This window comes from Sylvia atricapilla, chromosome 25 (genome assembly GCF_009819655.1).
Source record: "Sylvia atricapilla isolate bSylAtr1 chromosome 25, bSylAtr1.pri, whole genome shotgun sequence".
Lineage (NCBI taxonomy): Eukaryota > Metazoa > Chordata > Aves > Passeriformes > Sylviidae > Sylvia > Sylvia atricapilla.
Genome location: NC_089164.1, coordinates 1,739,475 through 1,753,435, shown reverse-complemented (window position 1 = coordinate 1,753,435; position 13,961 = coordinate 1,739,475). Strand labels below are relative to the sequence as shown.

At 57.5% G+C, this 13,961-nt stretch overlaps 1 protein-coding gene across 1 annotated transcript; it reads right to left on the bottom strand.

Annotated features, from left to right (window-relative positions):
• Positions 1 to 5,509: 5,509 nt before the first annotated feature.
• On the bottom strand, positions 5,510 to 10,642 carry LOC136371566 (Krueppel-like factor 15). Its single transcript, XM_066335716.1, is given in 4 exon segments — positions 5,510 to 5,878; positions 7,420 to 7,459; positions 7,462 to 8,390; positions 10,606 to 10,642. Coding segments are annotated over 3 exon segments (1,074 nt in total). The 5' UTR covers positions 8,318 to 8,390; positions 10,606 to 10,642; the 3' UTR covers positions 5,510 to 5,700.
• Positions 10,643 to 13,961: the final 3,319 nt, after the last annotated feature.

Below are 13,961 nucleotides of genomic sequence, written 5' to 3'. Positions count from 1 at the left end.
GATGTCCCTTCCCTGCTCCAGGAGAGCGTTTGTGCCTCCTCGGAGAGCTCAGCGAATAATCCCCCCGGCAGCTAGCTGTTTTAATTAACTCCTTGCTTCATTAAGCTGCTGTGCCCTCCGTGCCCAGGGCAGGTGGGAGCTCCTGCAGCTCCAGGATAAACTCGTTTTTGGGGGGTGTTTTATGCTCAGTGAGAGTTTAGAGCTTCCCCTGGGATTTGTGTGACCCCAAAAGGAGCTCCTGTCCCTTCTCCTGGGTGCACAAAGTGGGGTCACCGCCCTGCCCGTGGTGGGGCAAAGCTTCTCCTGGTGTGTCCATCCCCTGCGCCCACCTTTGGTCACCCAGGGCCTGGAGCTGGCCCAGCTGCTGGCTGGAGGAGCTCTCACTTGTCCCTCTCTGATTTTCAGACCCCAAAGGCCCTTCCCTTTGCTCTGCTGGGAAACTCCAGCTCTGATTTTCTCCCCGCCACGGGCTGAATTCTGCTGCTGAGGCCCTGCGAGCAGCAGAAACTCCTCCAGGAGCTCGAATAAAACTGAAACCTGTGGAAGGGAGGATCAGTAATAAAAATCCAGGTCTGGCTTTATTAGGAAAGAAAAGAAAAGAAAAGAAAAGAAAAGAAAAGAAAAGAAAAGAAAAAGAAAAGAAAAGAAAAGAAAAGAAAAGAAAAGAAAAAAAAGAAAAGAAAAAAGAAAAGAAAAAACAAAAGATAAAAAAAGAGAAGAAAAGAGAAGAAAAGATAAGAAAAAAAAAGAAAATAAAATAAAAGAAAGTAAAAAAAAAGAAAAGAAATAAAAGAAAAGAAAAAGAAAAAAAAAGAAAAATAAAAGAAAAAAAAGAAAAGAAAAGAAAAGAAGCCCTCAATGCTGTGATCCTCCTTAGGGCTGCGTTTCCAAAGCAGGATTTGAGTTCTGGCTTTATTAGGAAAGAAAAAAAATAATAAAAAGAAAGAAGCCCTCAGTGCAGTGATCCACTTTAGGGCTGCGTTTCCAAAGCAGGATTTGAGGTTCTGGCATTATTAGAAAGAAAAAACATTAAATAAAATAAAGAAAGAAGCCCTCAATGCAGTGATCCACCTGAGGGCTGCGTTTCCAAAGCAGGATCTGCAGCGGCCCTGGGCTCATCCTGCAGGATGAGCAGCCAGCACGAGCTGCACGTGGGCAGCCCGGGGATGTCACCGCTGTCACTGTCACTGTCACTGCCGGGGAGGTTCTGCTGCTCCTGCTCTTCCCCCACGGCCCCAGCTGCAAATTTAGCAACAAGCTCCTGAGCTGCTGCTTGTCTTTGTGCTCTCCCACGTCCTGCCCTGCCGCAGCTCCCGGCTGCCTGCTGCCGTTCTTCAAAAGCTCTGCTTAGCAACCCGCAGCCTCCGGCTCTGCCCTTCCCACTCCTGCTGTTCCCACTGCTCCCATCCCCACTCTTCCCGCGCTTGCTGTTCCCATTCCTGCCGTTCCTGGTCCTCCCATCCCCTCCTGCCATTCCCACTCCTATTCCCACTCTTCCCATTCCCACTCCTGCCATTCCCACTCCTCCTATTCCCTTCCTGCCATTCCCACTCCTATTCCCACTCCTGCAATTCCCACTCCTGCCATTCCCACTCTTCCCACTCCTCTTCCCACTCTTCCCATTCTTGGTCCTCCCATTCCCCTCCTGATATTCCCACTTTTCCCATTCCCATTCTTCCTATTCCATTCCCACTCCTGCCATTCCCATTCCCATTCCCATTCCCATTCCCATTCCCATTCCCACTCTTCCCATTCCCACTCCTGCCATTCCCACTTCTGCCAGTCTATTCCCGCTCCTGCTATTCCATTCCCAGTCCTCTCATTCCCCAACCTGACATTCCCACTCCTGCCATTCCCACTCCTCTTCCCTCTCTTCCCAGTCCCACTCCTGCCATTCCCACTCCTCCTATTCCCTTCCTGCCATTCCCACTCCTATTCCCACTCCTGCAATTCCCACTCTTCCCATTCCCATTCCTATTCCCAGTCCTATTCCCACTCCTGCCGTTCCATTCCCACCTCTATTCCCACCCCTATTCCCACTCCTGCCTTTCCACTCCCACTCCTCTCCTTCCCACTCTTCCCATTCCCACTCCTGCCAGTCTATTCCCGCTCCTGCCATTCCCAGTCCTCTCATTCCCCACCCTGACATTCCCACTCCTGACATTCCCACTCCTCCTATTCCCTTCCTGCCATTCCCACCCCTATTCCCACTCTTCCCATTCTTGGTCCTCCCATTCCCCTCCTGATATTCCCACTTTTCCCATTCCCATTCTTCCTATTCCATTCCCATTCCCATTCCCATTCCCACTCTTCCCATTCCCACTCCTGCCATTCCCCCTCCTCCAGCAGGGTCTCCCCGGCCAGCACAGGGCCCTGCTCCCTTCCAGCACCCCCCGAGGGCCAGGTGACCCCCGGTGACACTCGTGTCACCTCCCGGCGGCCGCGGGCAGGCGGGAGCAGCCTCACCCCCGCCACAGCTCTCAGCATCCAGCAGGAACATTTCTGTGGAGCAAAGGAGAGGTAATTACAGAGCCCTCAGCCAAACCTTTTAAACCAGCCCGAGTCCCCCGCGGGGAAGCAGGTGAGACTCCACGAGAGATACGGATCTTGGGTGGTTTATTTTATAAAAATATCTCCTCTCCCTTTGTGGCCGGCTGGAAGGGATGGCAAAACAAACCAGGGCGGCTGCAGGTCGCTGTCCCCAGCGCTCCCAGCGCCGTTCCGCAGCAGAGCCACCCCAGGAGCAGCGCGGACCCTCCGGAGGACAGAGAGGTGCCGTGGATTGAGGACGAGACCCGAACCTTCTCCCTCCAAAGTTTGGAAAGTCTGCCAATCCCCGCATCGCCCGCGGCCGGAGCGGAGGGAGGCAGGACGGGACAGGTCCGGGATGAGCAGGGAGTGCTGTGAGAGTGTCTGGGGCGAGGGAGAAGAGCAAAGGGGGACAGATAAAAGCACGAGACGGGCGTGAGTCAGGCTGGCACGGGGCCTGTGCGCACAGCCCCGAGGCACAGAGGGCACGGAGAGGATCCTGAGCCAGGCAAAAAGCCACTGGAACAAAAGGCAGCCCAAAATAGGCCGGGCCGGGCTGGTCTGTCCTCCTGCAGCATCACCCCGAGCTGGGCTGGGCCCCGAGCTGGTGCCTGGTCACAGCTTGTGGCACCTAATCACAGCTGGTCACACCTGGTTGTACTTCACACCTGGTCACACCTGGTTGTACCTCACACCTGGTCATACCTGGTCAAATCTGCTCACACCTGGTCACACCTCACACCTGGTCACACCTGGTCAAATCTAGTCAAATCTGGTCACATCTGGTCACACCTGCTCATACCTGCTCACATCTGGTCACTCCTGGTGACATCTGGTCACACCTGATCAAATCTGGTCACACGTCACACCTGGTCACACCTGGTTGTACCTCACACCTGGTCATACCTGGTCACACCTGGTCACACCTGGTCACTGCTCACACTTGATCAAATCTGGTCAAATCTTCACATCTGGTCACTGTTCACACCTCGTCACACCTGGTCAAATCTGGTCACGCCTCCTCACACCTGGTGACATCTGGTCACTTCTCACTCCTGGTCACACCTGGTCACACGTCACCCCTGGTCACACCTGGGCAGGCCAGGGCAGCCCTGCAGCCCCCACAGCCCACGGGCAGAGCTCCCAGGGCAGCTCAGCTCTCCAGGAATCCCCAGGGAAAGGCGCCTGCCCTCCCCAGCAGGGACAGCGCCCCAAACCCTCCCCAGGAGCGCTCCAGGGCTCTCACACCTCCACTGCACGGCCAGGGGACAGAACCTGCGATGGCAGCGCTCCCAGTCCACACCTGGAGCTCGGGTTCAGGGCAGGATCCAGGGCCCAGCCTGGGCAGAGCTTGGAGCTGAAGGAGAGCCGTGGAGCTGCTGTTCCCAAGCCCTGCCTGGGCATCCCTGCAGGTGGGTTTTGGGAACCACACCGAGGACTCTCCTCAGGAGCAGCCACAGCCCTCTCCTGGGCCTGGAGCCATCCCTCAGCTGCTGTTTCCACAGGGAAGGATCCAAACCCAAACCAGCTTTAGTCACATTTCTCCTCAGGGTTTGTGTGCTGGGAGTTTGGACTCCTAGAGGGATTTTTGCTGTTTGTGGGGGGAAATGGGGATTTCTCTTCAGTGGCTGTACAGCAGGAGGTGCCGGGCTGGATTGTGGCCCCTGGAGTGACAAACTGCAGCAGGAGCTGTGGGGTGATGAACCCTCAGAGGTGAGAAGGTGCCCTGTCCATCTCCAGCTCCTTCAGGGACAGCCTGAGCATCCTCAGATATTTCAGAATAAAAAAAAACAAATGAAGGATTTCAGCTGCCTTGCTCCTCTTTCCCCAACACCAACATCTCCAGCCCCACGACACCGTCACCAGGGCTGATCCCTCATTTCTCACCCAGAATTTTGAGGAGTTTCTCCCAGCCCTTGGAGCAGGACACCACCTCCATTCCCACCACTTCCCTCAAACAGGGGGAGCAGGGAACAACCTCTGCTGCTCCAAACCTGCCCGAACAGGGCAGCCAGCAGAGCTGAGCTGATTTCCCCTGACGTATTTTGGGGTACAACCTCACCACAGCAGCTCAAGGGCAGCAGTGGAGCTGTGTCCTGCCCAGGGCACCGGGGCAGCAGCAGCAGGGCACGAGCAGAGCCCGGCTCAGAGCCTGCAGGCACCAAAAACCAGCCTGGCACGGGCACGGGGAGAGGGCAGCCGGCCCTCCCGCGGCTCCTGACGCTGATCCCGTGTTTGCACAAGCACCTCGCTCCCTCCCAGATGTTTGCAGAAGCTCGGGGGGTTGGCGGCACGGCGGGGAGTTGGCCTTTAATTAACCAAAAGGCAAACAGGAGCAGGACGTCAGCAGCCTCTGGGAGCTGCTGGGCTGCGGCTCTCAGCTCCACCAGCTCCTCACACATCCCTGGAAATGTCCTTCTGGGGTGGAAAGGGCTTTTTGGTGCTGCTGATTTCTGTTTTGGCCCCTTTGAGGAGCCACAAAATCCGTCTCCTGTCCCTCTCTGTTGTCAACAGCCAGGGGACATCACAATGTCCAGGTGAGAAACCACCAGCACAAATTTAAAAAAAAAAGCAGATTTAGGGATAAAACAACCACACTGGGAAGGGTCAATACCTGCTTCAGCCCCCGCAGCTGCTGCAGAGCACAGACCCCCCTCCAGCCCCATTCCATCAGGGATGGAGGCACAGGGCTCAGGGAATGGCTGCCCACTGCCAGAGGGCAGGGGTGGATGGGATTTTTGGGAAGGAATTCCCGGCTGTGAGGGGGATAAGGGGCTGGGATGGAATTCCCAGAGAATCCGTGGCTGTCCCTGGATCCCTGGAAGTGCCCAAGGCCAGGCTGGAGCAGCCTGGGATAGAGGGAGGTGTCCCGGCCCGTGGGATGAGCTTTAAGGTCTCTCCCAACCCAAACCATTCTGGGATTCTGATTGCTGTTTTACAGTGTGACCCCAACTCTCCTGCACAAACCCCAAATCCACGCTGGTTTCCATCACCTGTATTTCAAAGAGGGACAGTAAGGCCAGAAACAACTGGGCAACATCCCCACCCTTGAAAAACATCACACCAAAACCTCCTGTCACTTGTTCAGGAGTCATTTCCCCTCCTCAGCAGCGGTTCCTGCTCCGTTTCCCCGGCTCTGGCACCTCCCTGGCAGGGGATGAGCGGCAGGAATTAACTCCTGCTCCCTGCTGGAAGCGTCCGTGGGCTGCAGGGCTGGCCCCGGTGGATCTTCAGGTGCTTGGCCAGGTGGTCACTGCGGGCAAACTTCTTCTCACAGGCCGTGCACTGGTAGGGCTTGACCCCGGAGTGGGAGCGCTTGTGGCGGGAGAGCTCGTCCGAGCGGGAGAACCTGCGGGGAGGAGGAGGAGGAGGAGGAATGTTTTGGGTTATGTAACCAAAAAACACTATTTATTCTGTTCTGTCTGTTGAAACCCGCTTGGGGAGGTGTTTTATTTTCTTTACCTGTTGTGACTCCAGGAGGGGAGGGGTGGCTGCCTTTCTGATAACAAGGCAGCTGTTAAAACTGGGCGGGGCATTGTGTCTTATCTCTTTCCTCCCTCCTGGGGGGTGTCTTCTGTTAATGGGTCATTAAAGCTCATCACACCAGCTCCTCCCATTACCTCCACAGAAATATCTTCTATTATTGGGTCATCACGGCTCACCAGTGACATCATACGTTATATCATCCCACTGTTCCTTATCTCCAGTTAATTGGCCATTAAAGCTCACAAATGACATCACGCATTACATCATCCCAGTGTTCCTTATTGCCTGTTAATTGGCCATTAGGACTCACCAATCACATCACACATTACATCATCCCAGTGTTCCTCATTTCCTGTTAATGAGCCATTAAAGCTCACCAATGACATCACACATTACATCATCCCAGTGGTCCTTATCTCCTGTTAATGGGCCATCAAGGCTCACCAATCACATGACACATTACATCATCCCAGTGTTCCTTATCTCCTCCATGGGGATATCTCCTGTTAATGGGCCATCAAGGCTCACCAGTGACATCACACATTACATCATCCCAGTGTGAGATGCTCCACCCAAGGAGGAGGAGCCAAACCATCTCCCTCTAGATAAAAAGGAGCCACGAGTGTCACCAGACATCCAGTGTTCCCAGGGGACTCCCAAAGGAAGACTGGACCTTTCGGCTCCACAGGACCATCTCTGCTTCCAACAGGACCAACAGCCCAGGAGGGCTGACTTTGGGCTGCTCCCAACACCTGACCAACAGGCTGTCAGGTTGTATTCTGACTCTGTCCGTGGTCTTTTGTATTATTGCATTTATTTTATTTTCCTTTTTTTTTTTTTTCCCCCTCCTTCCTGTTAAATTGTATTTCTGACTCGGAGTCTCTCACTGTTTTTTGTTTCAAACCACTACAAAGGAGAAATGCTGGACCCAGCCCTGGGGGCAGGACAGGGGGCACAGTGACCCTGGCATGGGGCAGGCTGAGGTCTGTCCCTGTCACAGCCTCCTGGCCACACCCTCCAGAGGAGGCAGAGGCACGCCCAGCTCCCGAAATCAGCCCCTCCAAGGGTTTGGAAATGGAAGAGAATTCACCCACTGAGATGGGAATTTTCTTCCCCTTGCTCTCAAAGGACGCTGTCCACCTACTTCCTCCGTTTGTTTTCCCTGGCTGGAACCTTCCGGCAGCGGAGAGAGCCCCAGAGGCTGAGAAAAAAAATCAGCTTTTTTTGGGAAAAGACCTCAGGCTGGCAGTGGCCAAAGCAGCCTGGGCGTGGGAATGCTTTCCTGGAACTCCACCTCCAGCCCAGAGCAGCGTCACTTGAGGAGGGAAACTTTGTTTTCCCCTGCGGTTGTGAGTTCTCCCTGCAGCTCCTGAGCCCCCCAGCCCGGAGGGGACCCCCACTCACCTCCAGCCGCAGTTGGGCCAGGCGCAGGTGTAGGGTTTTCCCCCGTGTGCCGACGGAAATGAGCCTTCAGGTGGGAGCTCTTGGAATAAACCTTCCCGCAGCCCGGGTGGGAGCAGCGGTGGCTGCGCAGCTGCCCGGGGGAGCCCTGCTGGCCCCCGGGGGCCACCTCGGCCTCCTGCACGTCCCCCGGCCCCACGGCCACCGGCAGAGGGGCGATTCTGACGTATTTTTGGTCCAGGATGGTGCCAGGGGCTTGGAGCTGAGGGAGGACGGGAAGGTTTGGGCCCTGCAGGCTGATCAGCAGCTGGGCCACCCTGACACCGCCAGGCTGTGCCACGGGGGTGACGCTGTCCATCGGGAGAGGCTGGAGCTGCAGGACAACGGGAATGCTGCCAGCAGCCACTGCCTGGTCACCAGCAGCCACTGCCTGGTCACCAGCAGCTGTCCCCGCAGCGTTTGGGACATTTGGGATGTGTCCTCCTCCTCCTCCTTGGTGCACTCTGGGGTTGAGCTGTGCCCCGGAGCCGAGCTCAGCTTTGCCCTCCACCTTCCACCCCGCGGGGTGAGGATCTCCTGCTTCATCCCTGGGCAGCTCTGCCTTCTCCCTGAGGAACTCCTCGATCTCCTCCAGCGTGGGGATGAAATCCTGGGAGAGGCAGAAGTCGGGCAGCCTGAGCTGAGCCTCGCTGAGCTGGGCTTTGGGAGGCTCCCCTTTGGCAGTGGACAGTGGGGCACTCTCGGTGTGGTCAGTGGTGGCCACCAGGACGTGCCCTGAGCCCTCCGGGTGTCCCGGCAGGAGGGACGGTGGCATCCTGCACTGCAGGGCGCTGGCCAGGCTCTGGAGCAGGGAAGGGCCGGCTGGGGAGGGCAGCAGGTCCTGGCAGCTCACAGAGACCATTTGGTGCCTCCCCACACGCAGCTCTTGGCTCAGGAGCCGCCGGCAGAGCTCAGCTGGGGAAGTCTCCGTTCATCTGCGAGGCAACGGCACCAAGGTTATTTCCAAACGAGAAAACAAACACGCAAAAAACCCCTCAAAACCTTTTAACAAAACCGAGCTGCGCGCTGAAAAGGAAAAACAGCAGAACCTGGCGGCGGCTTTTGTTTTTAAAGGGTCTGCCGCTGAGAAAACACGGCCTGACCGTTCTCCTGACGCTGGCTGCCAGCAGAGAGGCAGATTCCCTCAAGAAACTCCTCTGGGAAGTTCACCGAGGTAAAAAACTCACACAAAGAAACCCTTCATCCCTCCCCGTGCCACCCACGCCGCAGGGCAGCTCCGCGCTGCTGCACGGCGCAGGGGGTGACTCCTGATTAGCCGGGAGTTAATTGTCATCCTGCTTGTGGCCAAACGTGGGCAGGAGCACGCCCTGACACAGACACGGGGCTGGGTTCAAGCTCCTCACCTGCACAGGTAACACTCCCACAGCCGCCAGCCAGCCGCGGGCAGGTTCAGCGGTGCCCGGGGAGGACACGGCGGTGCCCGGACACGCTGCGGCTCTGCCCGGCCTCGGTCACACCTCCGAGAGCTGCTCAGCCCGGCCGGGGTCACCTCCGGGGCTCCCGAGGACACAGACTGCGCCTTTGCAAACTGCCGAGACGGAGCACAGCGCGCCCAGGCGGGAGCTGGGGGCGCTCAGGGTGTCACTGGGGACCGTCACTAGGGGCTGTCACAGACCCACGCTCAGGGGTGGCAGGGAGGTGGCCGAGGACCTCCAGAGCAGCCACACAATGTCCCTGTCCCCATGCTGCTCTGCAGCACCAAACCACGCAGCGCGCAGGGATCTGTTTGTATTTAATGCAGAAATGGAGTTTCCAGGGGGAAAAAAACCCCTTTTGTCAAAGTCCCTTAAGAACCTTTTCCGCGAGATTTCTGTGGAGCTGCGAACCAGTCCGGCCAGTCCTTGTTACCAGCGCTCCCCAGGGTCCTGAGAGGGAAATTTTGAGCATTCTGGATGCCACATCAATGCTCTTCTCCTTAGGAAATAACCCCCAAACCCGCCAGGAACAAGATGCAGGTCCAGCACAGCTCTGCAGCAACAAGGGACTGTCACTGTCACTGCTCACACGAGAGGTAAGGAGGTATTCACGCCAATCTCAACCTCTAGGCTTCAAATTTTCCTCACAGCCCAAATCCGTGCTCTGAACAACTTCTCCCGGGCTGTTCCACTCCTTCCTCCACTGCAGTTTTAGGGTTTTTTGTCTATTTTTCTCCATCTCCTCTTTGTGCAGGGAAAGCCTCTCCCCTTTGGCTACCAAAGGCTCCTCTTCACCTCTCCCAGAGTGTCCTAAAACCTGATTTTCCAACCAGCTCGGTGATCTCCAGCTCTCCAGCACGTCTCCTGGACAGCTGAATTAAACCCTAAACTCCTCGTGGGACACAACCCTCCTGCTGAGCTGGCAGCAGGAATAAAATCGTGACCAGAGGGCAGGGAGGTGCCGAGGTCGAGCAGATCGGAGCGGGGCAGCCCTGGGGGAGCCCTTGGAGCGCTCTGCCCCTCACTTTCCCGTCTCATTTTGGGGCAGTGCTGATGTCCCAGCTGGCAGAGCAGAGCTGTGGGGCAAGGTGACACCTCCCCGTTCTGTCACAGGTGTCACCGCCCTGTCAACCCAAGGCGTTTTTGCACAATGCCACCCCTGCTGTCACCCCAAAGCCACCGCGAGGAAACGGAGCGCTGGCTCTGTCCCCTCACCGCGAGGGCAGCGTCGCTGCCGAGCCTCGCTTTGCATTTCTATTCCCCGATTTTGGCGAGCCCCGGGCGGCTGCAGGGGAGCAGCACATGTGCAGCCCGGGCACATGGAGAGCAGGACCGGCCCAAGGTCAGCCAGCGAGCGGCGGGAGCCGGGAACGCAGCCGAGGGTCACTGCTCCCCTCCCGTGACCGAGCGACGCGGACAAACACCTGTAAGCTCGGCGGAGGCGGCAATCGCTCGGTGCCGGGGCACAACCGCGGCTCGCCGAGCCTCTCGGGGACAACCCGCACGGTCCCAGCCGGTGCCACGCGTGACCGATGGCTGGGCGCAAAGCGATGCCCAAGGACAAGCCGGGCTCCGGCTCCAGCGCAGTTCCCGACCCCAGCGGGGCTCGGAGCCGAGCTGAGCACACCGAGCCCGCTGCTGCCGGTCCGGAACCGCCTTCCCACCGCCCCGTGATCCCGGGGAGCGCTGCCAGCGGGATCCCCTCGCCCCTTACCCCGCTCCGCCGCCCGCGGCTCCCGCGGCTCCGCCGGGGGCGGTCCCGGCCCGCTCCGCCCCGCCGAGGGCTCGGCCGCCGCCGCCGATCCCATTGGCACGGGGCACGGAGCCGGGAGGGGCCCCGGGCTGGCCCGGGCCGGGCCCTGGAGCGGCTCCCGGAGGAGATCCCGAGCCGCCGCCGCTTTCCTCCAGCCGCGCGTTTACACTGGGGGAGCTCCGGGGCTCTCCGGGCTCTCGGGGAAAGGAGGAGACGCCGCGGCAGCTGGAATCCGGGTGGATCCAGGTGTGCGGGGGTTTGGATGCAGGTGGATCCAGGTGTGCAGGAGATTTTGAATCCAGGTGTGCGGGGGGTTTGGATCCAAGTGTGCAGAGGGTTTGAATCCAGGTGTGCAGGGGGGAGTTTTGGGCAGGGCCACAGCGCTCGGATGCTGCTGATGGGACAAGGAGCGAGGTCTGTCCTTGTCGTGGTTTTGGGGTCCCTGAGGGTGGCTTTGGGGGGAGCACCACCAGAGCGCACCGAGTTCCTCTGCTCCGGGAGAAAAGTGAGGGTTTGGGCCAGGGGAAGGCTTTAAATCTATAGAAATCAAACCAAAATGAAAATAAAAATAAAAAAGGGAAACGCTGAAGGTGCACAGAAAAGGGTGACCCGGGGCTGGTCCCCGATGCTGCTGTGTCACTGACGCCGTGTCACAGCCTCGCAGCGCTGAACATTACTGCTGATAAGGCGCATCAGATAAGCGTTGATAATAATTAATAATACTCATTTATGGCCCTGGAGAGATTGGGAAGGTCTCAGCTCCTCAGGAATGCTCAGGTGCTCCCGGCTGCCGTGGTCCAATCACCGAGGGCTTGGATTTACACGAAATTCCTGGGGACGGCAGCCGGGAGCGGCTCCTGCTCGGGGTTTGAGCCGCCCCCGGTGGGGCGAGCGGGACCGGAACTTATTTTGGGGAAAAGGAGCGGCTTTGCGGCTCCACGGCCGCGGGGAAGAGCCCGGCCCTTGCCCCGGGGACACCGGTGGCACCGGGGGCTGCGGAATCATCACCTGGAGCCCTCCTGGCCACGCCCATTGTGCCCTTTCCCCGCCCATAAACCGCTAGCCCCGCCCCGTGGCCGTGCCTTTGTCCCTGGCCACGCCCCAATCCCCGCCCCTGACCCCTCCCCGTTTAAAGCCCCGCCTCCCGACCCCACCCATGCCTCACGCAGTAATTGGCCCCGCCCTCTGACCTTGCTCCCGCCCATGTCCCATCCCAAAAGTGACATCCAGGCCACGCCCCTCGGCCACGCTCATGCTCTAAACTCCACCTCCCCATCCCTTGGCCACACCCCCACCACGTCCATCATTTTCTGGCCACGCCCCTAACCCCACCCCTCACTCATTGACCACACCCCCGGCCACGTCTGTCATCCCTTGCCACGCCCCCAAAACACACCCCTCGCTAATTGACCGCGCCCCCGCCACGTCAGTCATGCCTTGGCCACGCCCACCAGCGCATGGCCACGCCCACTCCCCGCCCCACGCGGCGGTGGCGCCCCCCCGCGGCCAGCTCAGGCATTTCTCCCTTTTTTCACACTTTTTATTTCCCCCTCAATAAAAATTTTATAATAAAAGCCTTCCTCTCGCGCCGTATACAAAAAATATTCACTCTACCGAAATAAATTAAACCCGAAACGTCTCGCGGGCAGGATGTGACCTCAGACAGGAAAACCAGCATCCATCCGTCCATCCATCCGTCCGTCCGTCCGTCCCCCCAGTCCTTCCCTCTCCCAGGGAACCCACCACAGGGAATTTACACCACAGCTCTCCCTCCTCCTCACTCCGGGCTCGGCCGAGGAAAGGAGAGGCAGGATTCACCCTGAGGAAGGGATTCACCTCGTACCTGGAGGAGGAAACTCTCCTGCTGGCCAGCCCTGAGGAGCTCAAACCCTGTGGCCACACAGGAGCAACTCCTCGAGAAATGCCGTGCTCACACAGGGAAGCTCAGGAACAGCAGGCAGGGGATGCTCTCACCCGGACCAGAACATCCACTGCCGGTCCTACACGTGGTCCTGACGCACAAATTTGGTTAGAAGATGCCCAAAAAAGCCAATTTTGTGAAGATTTCCTCGTCCTCCTTCTCCCTGACGTTGCTCTCCTGTTATAAGGCCCAGCTGTGTGCCCCTCTGCCCCTTTATCACCCTTTGAAATGAAGGATTTAAGGCCATTCCCACCAAACCCCTTCACCTGAAGTTCAGTGTGGAAGCACTGGAGGCACTTAAATCATCAAGAGCATCTGTGCAAAGGAAATTTCCTCACATTTACATAAGAAATATTAAAAATAAAGGTGTTTTTTTTTTTAGCCTTGGGTCAGGGGAGAATTAATTCAAGGCAAAAAGAGGAGTTTTGTCTCAAATCCTCCCTGTGCAGCCTGCAGTGGGGTGGGAAGTGCAGCCCCCAAAAGTGTTTCTGGAAGTGGTTAAGGCAGTGCCAAACCCGTCCCCAGAGCAGCTGCGTGTCAGCACGCAGCCCTTGCTGTGGGAAAGGGAGGCTGGCAGCCCTATAATTTGAGAAGAACTCAAACAAAAACAGTGACCCCTGACGGGAAAGGGACGATTCCAAACCTTTGAGGGCCCGGCTCAGACAGCAGGGGAGTCACCCTGGCCTCCCTGCCAAGGAACAGGCTGACAAAACTCGGCCAAAATAGCAACGCTTCGCCCTCCAGCCCAACCTCAGCAGCGCCTCTGGCTGCCCACACACCTCCACAAAATTTAAAAAAAAAAAAAAATTTAAAATTAGTCACCAACAGCTCATTTAGCCCAGGCAGGGTCGAGTTTTTTGTGGATTTTTTGGTGCTCACAGCACCAATCGAGCCTTTTCTCCACGCGCTTTGGGTCGTTCCTGACCTGGGCCAGCTCCTCCTCGGTGTGTGGGGAGTTCAGGAATCTGCCAGCAGCAGATTTGTCCCAGCTAGGGACAGGGGATGGGACAGGCAGGGGGACTGTCACTGACCCAGAGCTGGGAGCCAAAACAAGCTGCACATCCCCGCGGGGTTTGGGCAGCAGGTTTTGGGTTTGCCTCACTCCGACAGGCCTTTGCTTTTTGCTTTTGTCATATTCTCATTTGAGAAAACCAACTCCTGACTGGAAATAAAATATATTTTAAGAAAGCCCAAACAGCCACAGGCAGTGACCAGCTCCAGGACTGAGTTTAACTCGTCAGCAACTCCCTCAGCCCTTCCAGGAGAGCTTTTCCTGCTCTGCTGCACTGCCACGGGGCTGAAAATAAAAACCAACTTGGGAACAGATTTCCCTCGTGTGTGGCAGCATCTTTTAGGGGCCGTGAGTGGAAGAGGCACAACAGCCTGGATCCATGAG